Source organism: Artemia franciscana, chromosome 8, assembly GCF_032884065.1.
Source record: "Artemia franciscana chromosome 8, ASM3288406v1, whole genome shotgun sequence".
NCBI classification, from domain to species: domain Eukaryota; kingdom Metazoa; phylum Arthropoda; class Branchiopoda; order Anostraca; family Artemiidae; genus Artemia; species Artemia franciscana.
The window spans coordinates 8,345,676-8,364,760 of record NC_088870.1 but is presented as its reverse complement, the minus strand read 5'-3'; the positions used below and the strand labels follow the sequence as shown (position 1 = coordinate 8,364,760).

The 19,085-nt window shown below is 34.7% G+C and overlaps 1 protein-coding gene across 1 annotated transcript in view; it reads right to left on the bottom strand.

Moving 5' to 3' along the window:
* Positions 1-321: 321 nt before the first annotated feature.
* The window catches only part of LOC136029937 (uncharacterized), a 49,136-nt gene continuing 30,372 nt past the window's right edge, over positions 322-19,085 (bottom strand). Inside the window, exons 4-6 of the mRNA XM_065708474.1 lie at positions 8,087-8,287; positions 5,844-5,917; positions 322-532 (exon numbers count right to left, since the gene is read on the bottom strand). Coding sequence (XP_065564546.1) covers positions 389-532; positions 5,844-5,917; positions 8,087-8,287 — 419 coding nt within the window. The 3' untranslated portion in view covers positions 322-388. The remainder of the gene's footprint in view (positions 533-5,843; positions 5,918-8,086; positions 8,288-19,085) is intronic.

Sequence of the window (19,085 nt, the reverse complement as noted above, 5' to 3'; positions counted from 1 at the left end):
GTAGAAGTCCAAAACCTCTACTGTGCAGTGTTATGCAAAGAATTCAATACCCGTAATTGGAACACCAGTTGGTCCAATCTTGAAGGTGTAAAATCCCTCAGTGTTTTTTTCTTGTTGATAGGCAACGTTTAAAAAAGTTAGGTTATATCAAACTTTGCTTAACTGAAAAAAAAATTTCGTTGTACCCTTATTTTTTCACTTTTTCCTTTTTTTCATTTTTTCACTGTTTTGTTTTCTTTTCTGGACCAACATTGTAGAAGCCGGGGTCCAGGAGGCACTGTAGAAGCTATCAGATATATGAAATTCTTTTTTACTATAGGAAACGAAAAAATCCATTTATTGATATAAATAAGACTTTAAATATATAAAATTTAATTTTAGCTATTTATTAGTCAGTAGGAACAATATTTTTACACGTTTGGAAGTTTTTATAATACTGGGTTTCCTCAATGGGTGCTTTACATCCATAGCCGCCATTGCGGTGAATTCGAACATAATCTTCACAATCTATTCTCCCGTCATCATTGCAATCCTATAAAGAAAGAAAAACGTATTTCTAAGTTGAACTTAAAGTAAACATATAGTAAGATTCAAAATAGTATTAAAGGGAACAATGTTAAATGTAAGTGATTTTAGTTTTGTTGAATTTCTTCCGATCCAACCAGCCTCCAAGGGTGCTCACTCCTAACATAATAGCTCTCGAATTTCTGAAGGCACACTGATTGAATAATTTTTAGTTTATGTTCAAAAGTTTTTACTGTTAATTACCATTTATTTTTCCATTCCTTTATTCTTTCATTTGAAATCCACTGTCAACCAGGGCAGGGCTTCCAGTCCTTGTGTTACTTATTATTTGGTTGGAGTGGGGATCATCGGTGCTTATAAGACAGGTATAAAATTTTATAAAGCCCCTATCTGTAAAAGACATTTAAAGAATAAAAAAGACTTACAAAAAAACTTTTCACCTGCTGACCAATGGTGTCCGTAGAATAGGTACCGATCTCCTTATTCCCTGCCTTTGGCTAGGAGTACAAAGCATGGTTGTGGGAAAATAATCCGATGCTTAGAGTTTATTTTGCACAGATGTCTCTAGGTACTTATTTAAGGGTGGCTCAACATTGGCTGAGCTTATAGAGTCACACCGCTGATCCCCACTCCAAACCAAATAATAAGTAACACTAGAACTTGAAGCCCTGACCTTTGGACATCGGATTTCAGATGAACAAATGATGGAATTGATAAAAAATAGTAATTAACAGTAAAAACTTCTGAACATAAACTAAAAATTATTCAATCAGTGTGCCTTCAGGAATTCGAGAGCCATTGTGCTAGGAATGAGGACCCTTGGAGGTTGGATGGAAGGGAGGAAATTCAACACAACTAAAATCAGTTATAGATAAATGATGATAATGCTCCAGAGCCATGGATGGCGCATAGGACGTCAATAGTTTTCAATGTGTTAATTGCCGGGTCTTTTTTTTATAGGGACAAGTGGTAAACCTGTCGCCCGCCCTTGCGGCTTGTAGGGTGAAACTATGTGGGCTGTATTACCAAATAGAGATAGTAGAGCATTGGGCTCCCGTTGCTTGGTTCACAGTTTCAAGTCAAACTCTGAATATCTTTCCCAAGGGTTCTAAGCGTCAGAAAAGTGACTTTCGAGGCCCTAAGATTGAGACTCTTAGCCCATTCCAGATTTTTTTGTGGAGGGAGGATTATCTCGTCTGGATGTGTATTTATGTTTAAACTTTGTTCTCTTTCAATTGTTATCACCTATCGTTGCAAGGGGAGGGTTTAGAGGCTTCTCTCTTCTTTATGGCCCTAAACGCTATCCTCAGGGTCTTACTGCCAATCAGAACAATAGTTGCAGATTAACCGCTTAAACAAACAGCAAGAACAAAACAGATGGCAAAGTAACGGGAAGGTGTTGGTGGCACTAAAGTTCTTTTTTTTTGGTATGTTAGATCTACAAAAGCCATATCAGGCATTATGTAGTAGAACGATTCCATTGCCAATTTTAGCGAAGATTGTCCAAATTGACTATACTAATTGTTGATAATTGCAATGATTTTTAAGCACTTGCTAATGTTTGGTTGGGAAATCGTGATGATGATTCAATGAATTCTTTTCAAGTTTTATATTTATCGTGATTGGGTAATTTGGTATTTCCTCTTTGTCAGGATCGTTAAAAAACATGGGAAAAACAATTTCTAGTGAAATGGAAATTGCCCAAAATGTTTTTGTTGAGTCTAAACTTACCAAGCATCAAATAACACAGAAAAACACAGTAATTTGGCAGTCTGAGTTCAAAACAGATTATCTGAAATGTGTTTTATAGTTTCATAATATGTTTTGGTTTTGGGCAAGTAAATTGTTTAAACAATTTGTCAATGTTCGTCAGGATAAGGGCCATTCAAAGGGTAGAGGGGACAGGGACGAGCTGTCTCGGGAACCGTGACTGGGGGAAGGGACTGCGGATGTGGGGACGCCGCAGCTGTGGCTTTTGGGACTTTTTTTATTTTTGAGTCAGGAGGAGGGTGCCTTAATTAACTTTTCCCGTTTTCAACACCAGGCCTAGGAACAGCCGTGCAGGATAAAGTCTTTTGACAGGCTGCTAACCGTATGTTATGTAGTTCGCGAATTCTAGCGATTATTAAACTATTTAAGACAGAGCCTTTTTCGTTCTCGGTAAAAATCTACGTCTTTCTTAATGATATAGCATAATTGCCTATGGCATGGTCTGAGCAGGGCTGAAAGAAGAGAAAGAGCGGACATTGCTTCGTATATCTTGGATTGTTCGGTGTTACGATCAGTTGTGTGAAGTATACGCGTTAAAGGGCTTTTATATGAGAACAACAGCGTTTTTGTGGGGAAAAAAGATTTCTTGTCGCCAACAAAAGGTTTTTGGCTTATTAAAGAGCTAAACTTGTAGTATCAAAGAGCTAAATTTGTAGTTCTTGGGTAGTTTTTGGTTATCATCAAGCTTTCTTTAACCCCCGATCAGAGCAATGATGACAACAACGGAGGGAGCCACAGGAATTTGGCTCAGCTCAGAGTGTAACAGAGCATTTAGTCTGCAGCACAGCTTGGATACGAATACAGTTATGAAAACTCGATTTATTTTTGGGACACAGTGCGCGGTAGCGATGCTAGCGGCTGGAGACAGGAAACTGGCAGTCTGAATCTAAAAGTCCACAGCTTAGATACCAATATACAGCTTAGATAACAAAATTGCGTTTCCGCCTATGGTGTTGTAGTACGATCTACGATCTACGCGTCGGAGCACGGTCTTGGAGGAGGTGCCAAATTCAGAGCTCTGTACCAATAGCTTCTCATGAGCAAGATAGGAGTTTTCATAACTGTATGTGTACCTAAGCTGTGGTTTGCAGTCACTGGTGGTCACAGTAGAGAGCACAGCTTAGATACCAATACAGTCATGAACATTCCTATCTTGCCCATGAGAAACTTTTGGTACAGAGCTCTGAATTTGGCGACTCCTCCAAGCCCGCGCTCCGACATGTAGATCGTACTACAACATCATAGGTGGGAACGCAATTTTGTTTTGTCGTATACACAGCTTAGATACCAATACCAGTTTCCTGTTACCAATTAGATACCAATACCAGTTTCCTGTCTCCAGCTGCTAGCATCGCTACTGCGCACTGTGTCCCAAAAATAAATCGAGTTTTCATAACTATATATTGGTATCTAAGCTGTGATAGAGAGAATATATATCCTTAAACTGTGCTGGTGGCTTAGAATCAACTCAAGAATTTCGCTGCGTCACCCTCTTTTTGACACATCGTTTATGAAAGAAGCGTTGAAAATAGTAATATAAGACAAAGTTGTGAAATGCAGCGAGAGTATATTCTAGTGAATATACGATGATATTTTCATTCGGTTCCTTATTAATATACGATGAAGGATATGGTGGGAGAGATATACTATTTAATGCAATCGCCAGTGCAGAGGCTTTAGAGCCGTACCATATAGCTGCGTTGCCAGAAGGCGTTAGTCGTGCTTTTCTTTTTTTTTATGTCTAACATTGTCCATGATTAGCTTGATCTTATCCTGCTCCATGGAAATGATGATTTGACATACATTACGCAAGCAGAAATACATAATGATGTGTTGATGGAGGGGGTTTCATAGAGAGGCATAACGTTGAAAGAAGTCACAAAAAGGGGCAACTTATATGGCGAATCTTCAAATCGTGAGATTCCAGGGGGGTAGGGCTCAAAGTCCCTTTATATACATGCCTGGTACGAAGTATATCCAAGTAAGTTAAAATTGAAATTCCTAATGAACATTTTTCGAAGCATAATTATGTCATATAAGACAACAAAAAAGATTGAAAAGGCCTATTCAATCTTTATTTCCGCTGATTCTGCTGTAACAATACAGGAAACAAAAAAAAAATTCTGGGAATAGATGAAGCACTTCTGACAAGACATGGATTTCACAACAAGAGAACTCAATAAAAAATATATCTAACTGGGTTACCGTAACATAGTGATTTTGAAACGGATATTCCGAGGCAAATGTAACAATTTTGATTTTACAAGCATTTAACTAACTAAAGTGAATTGAAAAACAAAAAAATATATCAATAATGGGGGAAAGCAATTAAAAGTAGAAAATGAGTACGTAAAGTAAAAAAGTAAAAAGTAAAAAGTATAAAGTAAAAAGTAAAAAGTAAAAATTTTTAGAAGAAGCTTCAACTCTCTACTCTTATTAATCTTATAGAAGAATCTTTTCTTCTATCACCGGCTGCATTCAACCCCAGCCTTAGAATGGCGCCATTGATTTTTTCACTTACTACCCTAATTTTGCCACGTAAATAGGTTTTTCTGATTCAATGACAGGTCATTCTAAAGGTTGAACTTCAATACTCTCTAATTAGGGGGGGGGGCTTACAATGGGCTTATCTACCTTAAAATGTCCTCAGCCCCTTCTATAAAGGTTTGGTTCAAAAGTAAAACTGAATAAATTTTCAAATTGCACCACATAAGGGGCCTATGGTCTTCTTTAAGATATTCTGATGGTCACATTTGTATCAATAGACGTATATGTAAAAAAGAGAGAATTTCTCTTCCACATTCGTGTCCTTCTCCCAAAGGCCATCAGAAAGCTCCTGTAAGAGAACTGTCTGTAGATATTACCTCTTTGTTTTAATAAGAAGTTAATCCCAGATTTTTAAATTAAAGGTCTTGATAATGTCACTCGAAATGGGTATTAAACCTTGGGGCCATAGTTTTATAAACTATCCTATTATGTCTTCTACTCTATATATAAAGATTCTCGCGCAAAAGCGAAGTAAGATAAATAATTAAGATGGACCCCGTATGGGGGCCAGTAATCTTCTTTAGGGTATTCTGATGGGCATATCTGGTACTATTAAGTGGTATATGTAAAAAGAAAGAATTATTCACACATTTTCGAATCCATCTCCTAAAGACCATCAGATAACTGTTGTAAGAGAACTGTCTGTAGGGATTACCTCTTCGTTTTAATGAGAAGCTTTTCATTTATGCTGGTTATCCCAGATCCCCTTCTTAAATACCTTGATAATATCATGAGCAATGGATATTAAAAGCTGTCATATCTGGTGTTCTTTCTGCTTTCAGTAAATTAGAAAAAGCGTAAGCTTCGAAAGGACTGTAGCAGAGTTATGTCTTTAGAAAGTGGTTTTACAAGAAGAGGTATGCTACTCGTTTTCGGGGATAATGGAGCCCAAAATTTTCTTTCTCAGTTCGTTAGTTTAATCAGGAAGTATATAAAACAGAGTCAATAAAACGGTCTATCAAGCAGAAACGAAATATATTGTACAAAAGAAAATCGTTTACCTGTTTGAATCTGGTCATATATGCCTTCACTGTATTAACTGAACAATCTACATCCTGTACGCATGCTTCGAAAGCTAGAAATTAAATTGGGCGAGTAATTACTAAAAGTCAATATTATCTACAAATCATGTGATCTATTAGATATTTAATTCTATCCGAAAAAACTTTTATATGCTATACGAACACTTTACTTCCAAACGCTAAGCCTTTATATTGATTTAGACTTTTATTTTTCATTATTGTTTTATCGTATGAATATGGTTATACCAATTCTTATGACTCCTATACCAGTCTTTAAAGAAAGATTCTACGGCTCAAATTAACAACCTTAATTAAAAAAAGAAAAAGAAAAACAATCAAGAGAAAAAAATGGTTGCTCGAGATAAAGAATTTTTGGCTCATAAGGTATTTGATAGTATATCCATATTTTTGAGGTTATTTATTTCCGTATAAAATGCTTAACAAACAGCTAGAAATCACCCTTTGGAATTACCTTTACTAGAAATCGGAGGTAATTCTATTTGTTGTCTCTCTGCAAAGTCAAGTAAGTTTTTTTTATACTAAAAGTATTTCTACCTAAAAAGTTTCCGGGTGAAAGCAATCATTAAGAAAGAGGTCGTGTTAAGTTGCTACTACCGCCCCAACTGAAGCTAGACCACACTATAAATCTTCTTAATGAAGCATATGCTATTAATTTATAGGAGAGTGACTTTCTTCTCACGCTTAAACTTCACGTAGCCATCAGTATTTATAGCATTAAATATAAAGAAAAACATTGTTTCTTGTTCTGTCATTTTTTTCTTTTACTGAGTAAACTTTGCTGGTCTGTTTTTCTACTATATTTACTGAATTCTTCTTCTTGGCTTCCCTCTATATTTTCAACTATTGATAACTACTTTCTAATATAAATTATGCATGACAGTCTCAGGTTAAATATTCGACTATAATCTATTAATCGATGGACTAAGTCAGTGATGGCAATAAAGAAAGCAGTTATTTCTCTTTTTGGATTTTCCTTTGACTTTGATCTGTTTTACTTACAAACGAATTTTGCCTTTCTTTTTTATTTTTACCTCTTTCAGTTTTTTCATATCTTGAAAATTATTTTCTATTATAAATTATACAGAACAATCTTGGGTTAAATTACGTGTTAAAACCATAAATAAATATATTAATCCATCGGTTTATATCAATGAAGGAGTCCGTTCTTACATTTTTCTGTTGCTAAAAAAATTTTTTTTTTGTCAATTTTACAATTATATTTTTCTTTTTAATTTTCTCTCTTTCAATTATTTTTCAAATACTGATTATAGCTTTCTTATATAAAATAAAAAAGCTAGTCATGGATTAAATTTAAGTTAAAGTCTATCAAATAACTTGTGATAACAAACTGAACGTGATGCTCATACTAAGTACAACTAAAATTCTAATCGAAGCGTTTTTAATCGCAATATATGTACCAAAATCGTGCTTGTTTATTATTCAAAATACTTTTAAAGCATCAACGTTAATGTTACCCACCAAACGTTACGAGCCTACTATAATTCGCTTTTTGGCAAATCTACCCTTTTGGCAATACATCCCATTCTTCTTCAAAAAGATGAAGCTCCGCTCCAATTAAGAATACACGATGCGAAAAAATAGAGATTCTTTTAGTTTTTTATTTATTAATTTTTTATTTATTTATTTATTCTCATAGGGACATAGACCTTGCCGCACTTTTGTTCAGTTTTTTTATTTACTCTTTATTTTTATTTATTCTCACGAGAGAATAGATCTTGCCGTACCTTCGTTCAGTTTTGTATTTATTTATTTTTACTTATGTTTACTTTTTGTGTTTTCATCGGAGGAGAATAAATAACTTCGTTTAGCTTTTTACTTATTTATTATATTTGCTTTTTACCTTCGGCAGTAAACTCATCCAGTTCTTTTTCTAGCTATTTAGCCATTTCATTTTTTTTACGAGGTTATAGGCGAGGGAAGAAGATCACAGATACATTTTTCGAGTTTTTCTGTGTTTCTGTCTTAAATTTTAAGCCAATAAAAGGAATAAAAAGTTTTTGAGTCAAGAAATTTGTAAAAGTAGGATCTCTGCTTCTCCTTGGTATTATTAGTGCAGTTTTAATCGTCTTGTATTTACAGCCATAACAGTATTTATTAAAGCTCAATACTGGCAAGTCAGGGGCCTGCATTTTGGCTCGGTAAAAGAAAAAAAAAGGTTTATAAACTATTGATGAACCAACCTCCTTTTCTTGTCGGATCGTCACCAGCCAGCACAGGTTTTCCAGCATCTGACCAATACGCCCAAGAAATTAGGAAAGGGCCACACCAATATGCCTCAGGCCACGGACTTATGCAAGTTACAGAAATGTTGCATTTTGTGCCAGATTCACATATACAGCCAAGACAGTTTGGAGTTATATCACCATCCGAGGGATTTAAAACTGCAAAACAGAAAAATTAATAGAAATAGTATTATACAAACATATTTGAATAATATTATATTGTTCCACCGTCCAAAAAAAAAGGATATTTCTGCCAAGTTTACAAACGATTTTGTTTTCGTATGCTAACACACCACTTTTACTAACTAATTAGATTGATACGTCATCCAGGTTGACTGACTATCGTCATCAAATATTGTGTTAACATTGCAAGACACTTTAATCGAACTAAAAAGAAAACCAAAATAAATATAAGCCAACATAGTCAAAATACAATCTAGAAAAAATTTAAAGCTTTAACGAACGATTTTCTTATTCTCCTTTGCACCCTCTGTAATTTAAAATGGAACGAAATAAAGAAGATGAGTACCCTTAGTATTAATTTTTCTTCTAGTAATGCAAATAGTTCTTATAAAACTACTACTACTAGGAGCAGCTCACTGCAACACTGAGTCGATTGAGGCCAACGCGGCTGCCTAGTCTCCAATTCCTCCCGAATATATTCATAGCTTCACTCTTTACCCCCTTAGAGGAAATTCAGATTTCCTTTAAATTCTTCCTTATGGCCCTATGGCTTTCCTTATTCCTTATGGCTTTCCTCTCCCTCCGGAAGGACCTCCTTTTGTTCGGTTCCAAATGGACAGCCGAAAAGAAAATTTGGCAGTCTGCCATCCTTCATGCGCAAAGAGCATCTTGCCACCTCAAACTTTCTTTATAGGCCTAGAAATTGGGACAGAACAACAGTTTTTCGTAGAGCTTTTTCTTTGGCCGTTATAATCTTAACGATTACCCAAATATTACTCAAGATCAGTTATTTTTCGTTTGCACCTTAGTACCTTGAGGTCTAGAGTTTTATTTAAATTCTATAATAATATAGAAGAAATAGAAAACCTGAGAGCTTTTCAATTTTTTATCTTGTTAAAGTGAGCTCAATTTTTCTTATTTAAAATTTCGAATTGCATCTCTATCTCATTTGAATTCTGTTTTATATTTTTTATTTTATTTTATGGAACTGTCGCAGCCATTTTAATTTTTCTTCTTTGGGACTGTTTTCCCTACTCTTCTGTTTGTCTTCATCAAACTATATCCTTATGATCATCTTTTATATCCCTCTTGTACTCTCAACCTTGCCTCTGTTCCCATTCTATTCCTATTCTTCTATATTAAATATTTATTGCATTAAAACTGCTTTTCTTGTTCTTTTATATTCCTGTTATATTTTTATTCTTTTACTGGTTCTATTCTCGTTCCTTTCCTAATCGTATTATTTTTTTTTATTGTTTGATATTCTACTCCAATCTATCTTTATTATTAAATAAACAAGTTTTTTAACTGAAATTAAGGAGCGACATTAAAACTTAAAACGCACAGAAATTACTCCGTGTATGAAAGGGGCGGTTCCCTCCCTAACACCCCGCTCTTTACGCTACAGTTTGACTCTTTCTCTCAATTATTCTTTATAAAACAATAAACAACCCTAGCGTAAAGAGCAGGGCGGTGAGGAGGGAACTTCCTCCCCTCAACACCCCCCTAACCAAAAATCCCTCTGCAAACGTCTGTACACTTCCCAATAACCATTACTGTATATAAACACTGGTCGAAGTATGTAACTTGCAGCCCCTCGCCCGGGGACTGTGGTGGAGTAAGTTAGCCGAAAAGACACAGTTATTATGTCTTTTGACTGTGCTGAACAAAATGGCTATCTCAAAATTTTGATGCAGTGACTTTGGAAAAAAAAGAGCATAGGAGGGGGCCTAGACACCCTCCAATTTTTAGTCACTTAAAAAGGGCACTAAAACTTTTAATTTCCATTAAAATGAGGACCACTTGGTTGATACGATCACCCCTGGGAAAAAAACAAACAAACAAACAAACACGCACCCGTGATCGGTCTTCTGGCAAAAAATACGAAGTTTCACATTTTTGTAGATAGGAGTTTAAAACTTCTACAGTAGGATTTTCTGATACGTTGAATGCGATGGTGTGATTTTTGTTAAGATCCTACGACTTTTAGTTAGTTTTCCCCCCATTTTCCAAAATAAGGCATATTTTCTCAGGCTCATAACTTTTGATGAGTAGGACTAAATTTGATTAAACTTATATATTTGGAATCAGCATAAAAATCTGATTCTTTTGATGTATCTACTAGTATCAAAATCCGGTTTTTTAGAGTTTTGTTTACTATTGAGCCGGTTCGCTCCTTACTACAGTTCGTTACCACGAACTGTTTGAAAAATCATGATGGAAGTACAGCCCTCGTATTCTAGTTAGTGAATTGGATTGGATTTGCCAAACTTACCTAGAGACGTAAACATTGTGGCTATTTAAGTGCTTATTACGAAAAAAGCATTCCTAACAAGAACAAAACACATAATAATGGAAACTAGAATTTATTTAAGTGCAAATAAATGTTAATTTGATTTAATATCGATAAATATTTTTAAAGCTAGCCCCTTGAAAGAGGTCGAAAAAAAAATCTTTAATAGTTAGCCAGAATAAAACAAAGTTAAGAAAATAACATGCTTAGACACAGAGGATAGAAAATGGATTAAATCCATAAGTAAGTTTGAAGACCTCTAAAATAAACTTTACGAGTGAGCACAGGAATCTTGTGAAAGATAACTGTAAAAAAATATTATGCACTAAGTGGTGTTCAGCCGTGGTAGAAGTGTGCCACACGTAGTTCAAAGAGGTTGGCGAAATCCGAAGAGTGTGTCATGCGTGGTGGAGCAAGATGCACTCAGTGAAGCAGGTGACGAAGAGTGGGTTTTTGCTCAAACATACTAATAAGATTTATTGTTTTTTTTTTTCAGAAGCTCGTTTGTTAAGTTTTCGTTTCGGTTCGCTTGCCACACATTTTTGTAATACTTCCGTAAATGCGTTTACCATGTTCATAGATAGAAAAGCCAATTAAAAACTAGTTTTTTTTCTCGATAATAGGTCTTATTGAATAGTTCGAATCTTAAAAAGGGCAATATAACTTCTGATTAGCAATCTAATAAGCCCCCTCCAAAGTTTATACGATCACCTTTTCTAAATAAACCTTATTTGCCCAAAGGACATAACGAACAGCCCTTGCCCTGATGGCTGCAAGGGGGTTGTCATCCTCAAATATATAATTCTCAGATCTTTCAAAAACGTTGAGCAAAATGGCTATTTCCAAATTTTAATTGGTTGTTTTTGGAGAAATGGTGGGTGTGGGAGGGGGATTAGTTGTATTGCATTCATTTTTTACTATTAAAATTGGCGCTAGACCTCTCAATTTCTAATCGAATGAGCCTTTTTAGAAGTCTCCACGACAACAAATTGGCCATTTCAAAAAAAGGGCTAGGGCCCTAGCCCTAGCCCTTTAATAAAAAAATATTACATTGTGACCACATCACTCTTTACTTAGGCAGCGCTGCCAATGATTTGATTTTTAAGCAGGTCTGATTTCTAACAACGATATCTACTATGCTTCAAACTTTTATTTTTTTGACGTTTTTGAATTCTTGTAATCCCTTGTTAAATACATACGAATGTTTTGCGATTACCAGTTTTTTTGCTCTTTATCCAATTTAATGTCTTTCCATACTGCAATCAGTTCAAAGATATCTCATTATTAAAGCTAGTCAGATTTCTAACAACGATGTGTACTAAGCTTCAAACTTTCGGTTTTCTTTTTTTAAGGTCTTTGAATTTTTGTAATTTCTATCAAAATAGAGAATCATCATTTGTCATAAGTGCAAATTTTCGTTTTTCGGGCCTTCCCACCGACATTATATAACTGGTTTTGCTCAGAAAGGTTTTCTTTTTTAAGGTTTTTGAATTGTTGCAATCTCTTGTTAAAATATATACAAACATTTTTGTAAGTACCAGTTTTTTGTTCTTTACGCAATTTAATGTCTTTTCATACTGTATCTTTTCAAAGATATTTGATTATTGAACCTAGTCCGATTCCTAACAACGATATGTACTAAGCTTGAAACTTTTGGTTTTCTTTTTTAATGTTTTTGAATTGTTGTAATCCCTTGTCAAGATAGAGAATAATCATTTGTAATAATTGCAAATTTCTGTTTTTGGGCCTTCCTACTGACATTACATAACTGGTTGCATTCAAACCTGTAAGCGTAATCACGTAGCGGGTTGACTTAGTGTAACAAAAAGAATAATTAAAAAATTTCAGGTATTTTTCTAGTTTGAATTGAGTTCTAAAAGCAAAGAAAAACATTCAAAGGGCTAAGCTGTATTAGCCTAGGATAGCCTAGGATGCCTGATTAAAAAACTGATTCTTATCTTCTATGCTCATTTCCCTGGAATTAATCCACCTGACATTGAGAATTAATATCTTGAATTTAAAGGACATGACCCTCATGATCTTTATAAAATATCAATAGAAAATTTCTGGTAAATATGGTTAGTTTCTCAGCTGCTTGAAATTTATGGTTCTAAAAAGCTTTCAGTTCAGAATAACGGAATCGATTTTCGTTGACTAAGTAGAAATATTTCAACTCAGCCGCTGAGCAGTTGTGACGCATAAATTAGCAGCAAAAAAAACGAAGAAATTTAATGGACCCAACAAAACAGCCGTTTTTACGCAAAATCGCATCTAGAATTTCATTTGAGAGAAATAACTTTACTGACATTCTTCGTTAATTTATCTGAATGGTAAGACCTTAGTGACACGATGAACTATTCATCAAGTTGCAATGTTCCTCAACTGGTTCTTGGGGATTTTAGCTGTATAACCAAAAAGTAGTTTATTGGGTTTATGTCTCTGCTTGAATGTAGAACATGTAACTGATGCAAATGTTTATGGCCATTTTATAGATTCAAATTCAAGATATATCAAGTTAAAAATTTTGCAGTTTCCGGAATGTTTTGCTAAAATGTTCAACTAATTTGTCAATTTATATGCATAAGTCTTAAATCATTCCATATTTAATCGCTAAAACTTGTTAGAAAACTTGCTTACTTTTAGAGAAAAAAGAGAAAATCCCCAAATTTGGGTGACTTAGGCTACTCCTGCTAGAATGTTGAATTATTTCTAATTTACTGAATGTTTTACCAAAATTTTCACTTAGTTTACCAATTTTTACGTCAATAATTTTGGACTTACCCAACAAAAATTATTAGCATAAGAAAACTTGCTTAGTTTCGGAAAAGAGGATAAACGCCCCCAACAGGGGGGGGGGGTAATCAAGGTAAAAGTAACACCATGAAGTTTAGCATATCCAGGGGGTCTGGACTGGAGGCTTAAGGCTTCTATCTAGAAATATACGATATTTTATATATTTCTCAAGAATTGGTCATTAATTTCTGTTTTTTTAAGGATATTAGTAACCAATTAACTGTCTTAAAATATCCTCTAGGGGCTTGTTTGAATAAAAAAAAATAAAAAGTTGAAAGTGCTTTTTCTCATCACCATAAGGAATTACACAGCACCAAAGTGCTAGTTTCAGCCATTTCATAAAAGTAAGGCTCAGTTTTGGCCCAAATGGGTCAAAGGTAGCAAACCAAATAATATTAATTATTACACAGCATTGTATAGGGACGCACCAGATTTTAAGTATGTTTTCAGAGATACGTTTTTTGGCCTTCTGTGAAAAATCCTTCAGAAACAATGCTGAAGGGGAAGCATTTTATCGTATAACACCCTTATATTCGTAGAAATTTAAACCAGGTTTTCAGTATGTGTATTGAAGGGTGTTACCTTTTCTCATATTGCCAAATGTATTGAGTTTAAGTGAAATGGTACATTGCTCTGTTTACCTCCATATAGAGGGAGGAGTAAACTCCTCCCTCTATATTTGAGATTAAACAAACAATGTATATCCAAAGTATATCCAAACAATGTATATCCACCATCAATGACATAGTTGACATTTGATAGCTGTTCTGAACCCTTAAGTAATTCTCACATTGATAGCCAAAGAGAAGTTTCTAAAGAGTTGTAAAGTTACTAACTTGAATATAGAGAGGACGAGTACTCCCCACGAATTGAATTAGGGCAAAAAACACCATTGGTTGGAAAATTGGATGGGTGGGACAAGGAAATTCATTTCTGGTATTTCAAGCAACTTGGTGCCCCCTCCCCTCCTGAAGGCTTATTTAAAGATGCAATTTTCGTCCATATATGATCATACCAAATCAATAGATGAAGAAGATTGATTAAAAAGAGTCGTATCATTAACCAACACTGTGAAATAAGGGGCTACATTTCATGGCAAAGAGGGTGGGGTCTGAGGGAATCCAGGCCCACTAATATTTAGAGCAATTTATGGTCACTTTCAGTTTTAATACCAATCTTTACTTTATTTGAGAAAAAACTATACTTTTATAATTCAGCGTTGAGCTTGTGAATAGTAAAGATCACTTTTGTATTTTGCGCAATCACTCAATTCTGCAGAAAAATGCACAAAACGATTTTTGATTTCGTAAAGCAAAAGCTGCTACTTTTCAATCAGTAACTCAAGATTTTAATATATTCTTCACATACTGATACAAATTTTCTTTTTTAATATTGGCAGCAACTTTAGGACTTAATAAAACAGTCTTTACGTCCTTGAAAAATGCAATAGGACTTGCTTGATAGTAGGGAGTATTCCGCCATCTTTCATCCAGTTAATCTTTATTATCATTAGAACTAAAGATAAGAGAATGTAATAAAATCCTACCCCTTACAAAAGAACTTTTTACTTACAAAAGTTTTTTACTAAAGAAGTTTCAATTTTCAAGGTTTACTCACAAATTCGGGTTTTAATCGCATTAACTAATAGCGATATCAATAGCAGGTATTTAATTAGTGACGATAGTGAGGAAACAAGCAACGACAATTCTCATAATGTTTCTAAGTAGAAATAGGATTAATTGGAAGGCTACGGCTGGCGATTTACGAAATTGCCTTCCTAAATGTAATTCCATTTAAAATACCTAATTATCGTAACTTCGATTTCACCACAAAATACAGGAAATGCAGACATTGTGGCTTATTTTAGGTCAAAGATATATCGTCATTTTTCGTTTTTTTGTAACTTCTTTACTTTTTTATTTTTGTTATGGCACGAGGGGTTGCTCTCTCTCTCAGAAATCATGTACACCAGGTTGCGGGCTCCAAGAGTGGCAGAACTGTACCAAGAATGGTGGAAATATGCAGCACGCGTGACGTTCCGAGATACACACCAGGCGGCAGGAAGTCAGTGCCCTGCTGTTATGGGAAATGAAAACGCAGAAAAAAAATGCATGACGAATTTTGCTTGATTTTTATGTCCCTAAGTCCACTACAATGTTAATATTCCTATGCTGCTAAAACAGATCTTACTCTCTAATCCCATATACAGGTATCAGCAAAAAGAATTTTTGCTCTTTCAAAAATGATCGAAAGATTTGCCGATCCAGTTTTTTTCCTTTCCCTATAACAATACAAAAAAAAAATGAAACCCGGTAACATTTTAAAAAATGGTCTAGAGCCCAAAAAATTAAAAAATTAAAAGCACGATAAAGTCAAAACAGACTCTTAAGGCCTAGCGGAAGTCCTAGCATTTTACTCCCTAGTCAATTCTTTTTCTGAGGCGGCAGCTCGGTCAAAGACAAAGTTATCCGTTTTCTTCGTCACTTCAACTAAACAAACATAAGAAGGTTGAACTTATGGGGTTTCTCACACAAAATTACGATTGAAATTACGATTAGGCCCAGGTTATCCTTAGCAATTCTTCTTGTAATTATTTATATAACATAATTTTTTTGCATATATTTATTGACCGACAGTTTGGTGTCTGCACGCTACTTATTCTCCGGACTCTGTTTAAACCGGTTACAACTAGCTAATACTTCACTAAATCGCTCAAGAATAATTCGAGTTGTTATTCCCTTGATCTAATTTATGAATTCTCACACGTTCCGATTTACAGCTGCATGTAGTCTTTTGAGGGGAATTTTCGACTTCGGAACACAAATCTGTAAAGAATTTGAATGGACTGCAGGCAGCAAGTATATATTATAGAAATAAGTTTCTGATTGTTGAATATAATATTTTTTTTTCTATCTTTTGATACCCCACAGCAACAGTGTCAAGTGTAGCAATCTAGAATGCAAACCGGAAACAGGTCTTATAATTATTTAGGAATTATAAAAAAAAATCTTCGGCTTTAAGATTAGATTAGATGAAACTATTCATCAGATTTTTTTATATCTGTTAAAATAAAACCCGCCAAAATCATTAATTCAGGAACGTCAGGCAAAATCCAAATGTTTAACATGGGAGGTATAGGAAGATCCCTTGAGAGCCCCTCCTGCCTTAAAGTAAATTGACTGATCTGAAAATTCTAGATTTTTAAATCTACTGAATAGCTTAAGGACGTTGGAAATTTTGCTTATAGATTTTGGAATCAAACAGTTCGTGGTAACGAACTATAGGTAAGGAGAAAACCCGGCTCAATAGTAACAGAACCTCTAAAAGACGGAATTTTGAAAGGGATAGATATGTAAAAAGCATTGGCTAATTATGTTGATTCTAAGTCTTAATAAGTCTTATTAAGTTCAGTCTTACCCATCAAAAGTTAAAAGCCCGAGAAAATTTGTCTGATTTTAAAAAAGGGGGAAGACCCACTAGAAGTTATAAAATTTTACTGAAAATCACACTGTCAGATTGAGCGTGTCAAAGAACCCTACTATAGAGGTTTTAAGCTCTTATATGCAAAATATGGAATTTTGTCATTTTTGCCAGAACAAAGATCACGGATGCGTGTTTATTAGTTTTTTTTTTCCCTAGGATGATCCTATTAACCCATTAGGCCTAGAACGTCACGAGACGGCTCATGCTAACGGAAATAAAAAGTTCTAGTGTCCTTTTAAAGTGACCAACAAAATTGGAGGGCGAACAGGCGCCCTCGCATTCCTTTTTTCCCAAAATTGTCCGATTAAAATGTCTTCGGCGGTAACATGACCACCCATAGCCCTTGGGAAAAGGTTTTTAAGTTATAAAATTTGCCCATTGTTTATATATAATATTTATTATTAGAAAGTATGTCTACATTTTTGGCCGGGGAGAGGAGGACGAATTTATGCGTAGGGGATTTTGCAAGGGGAGAATTTTCCATGGAAAGGAAAGATCCCAGGGGGTAAACCTTACAGGGGAAATTTTACACTGAGGGAATTTACCAGAATTCCTATACGAAATTTTTGTACTTGTGTCTTAAAGCCACAACACTGAGAATTTATACCGCGAAAATGAGATTATTACTGGTTGTCTTTGTACCAGATAATTAGCTTCGGCTCGGTAAGAAACTACATTGTAGGTATGATTTAATTAAATATTTAGTTGGTATTTTTGGTTAGATTAGGTTAGACTAGGTTAATTTAGAGTACGTATTTAATATAATGCAGTTTAGACGGCCCACTTCCATAATTCTTTGTTGTAGTTTCTATAATTTTGTAACTAAACTATTATATTTTCATCACATTTTGGTGTATTACATTATGATTAACCTAACTTCACTTTTTGAGTGTAGTGGCTATAAGACACAAGTATCAGCGTAAATTCTACATTTCCCTTGAGTTTTTCCATTTTTTAATTTTGTCCCAGTTGTTTCAAATTACGTGCATACGGGTTGAAACAAGACTGACGCATGGCAAAATGCATGGGATATATACAATTAGAGCTATATATTTGCACATTAGGGGGTGAGGGTTTTAAAGTACAGTGGAATCGCAGTTAAAATATATTAACTTCAATTTCTCTGCATATCATAAAGTAAGAATTAAGGTAAAATTCTAGTTAATTGACTTCTTGCTGTCTCGGAAAGGGTTTAGGTTAGGAAAATGAAACTTTCAGGGATGAATCTACAGGCTAAAGTATGTCTCAGGAAGGTGTTTTGAAGCAACTACCTCCACTCCTTCTCCCTCTAGGGGGCCCTGACCTTTGATGACCTTTAAAAATATATGTGCTATAAAAGTGAAACCTTGGAAAAATATCTTCTACTTAATTGAAGTAAAACAAAATTGTTTTCAGCTTCACAACTTTGCTCGATTCCATTTTATAGGGTTTTAAAGATATGCAAATACATTTCCTAAATTTTGAAAAAAAAAAACACATTGATATGGCTCAAAATTCTACTCAAATAACAGGAACTGCATTTTCAGAACTAAAGGCAGAGAAAAAGCAACTAGTAACTGAAAATTAAGGTAAAATGTTGTTTTGTCAAAATTTCAAAAGGTAATAGACCTGTCATGTAGGAAAATTTCAGGGCCCTCTAGAGGGAGAAGGAGTGGAGGTTGGTACTTTAAAATACCTTCCGGGGACATACTTTAGCCTGTAGACCCATCCCTGAAAGTATCATTTTCCTAACCTAAACCCTTTCCGAGATAGCGAAAAGTCAATTAACTAGGATTTTACCAGAATTAATTTCTTATAACGTTTTCTCTCAATAGCCCCAACTCAAGGCATATGCAGTACTTATTCAAGACGTCATAAAAATTCGACATTATTGACAAAAAAACTAAATTTCAATGTTCGGGCCATGTCAGAATTACGGTTGACTTGACTGATATTAAGGGTCGGATGTATTCTGGGCAAGATAAGACGACGACTTCCACTCAAAGTAAGTATCACTAAAAATAAACTACAAATAAATGCCTACCTGCAGAAAATGCTAAACCAATCACAAATGCAACAGAGAGTATAGCTCTAATTGTGTCCATCCTAATGATAGAATCCTAATAGACTGGTGGAACTTGTTTAAAATCCTGATTTCGTTGAAGTACAGCAGAGTGACATCATTCTTAACTGTGATGATATGACTTGAGGCTTCTTGCCTTTTTC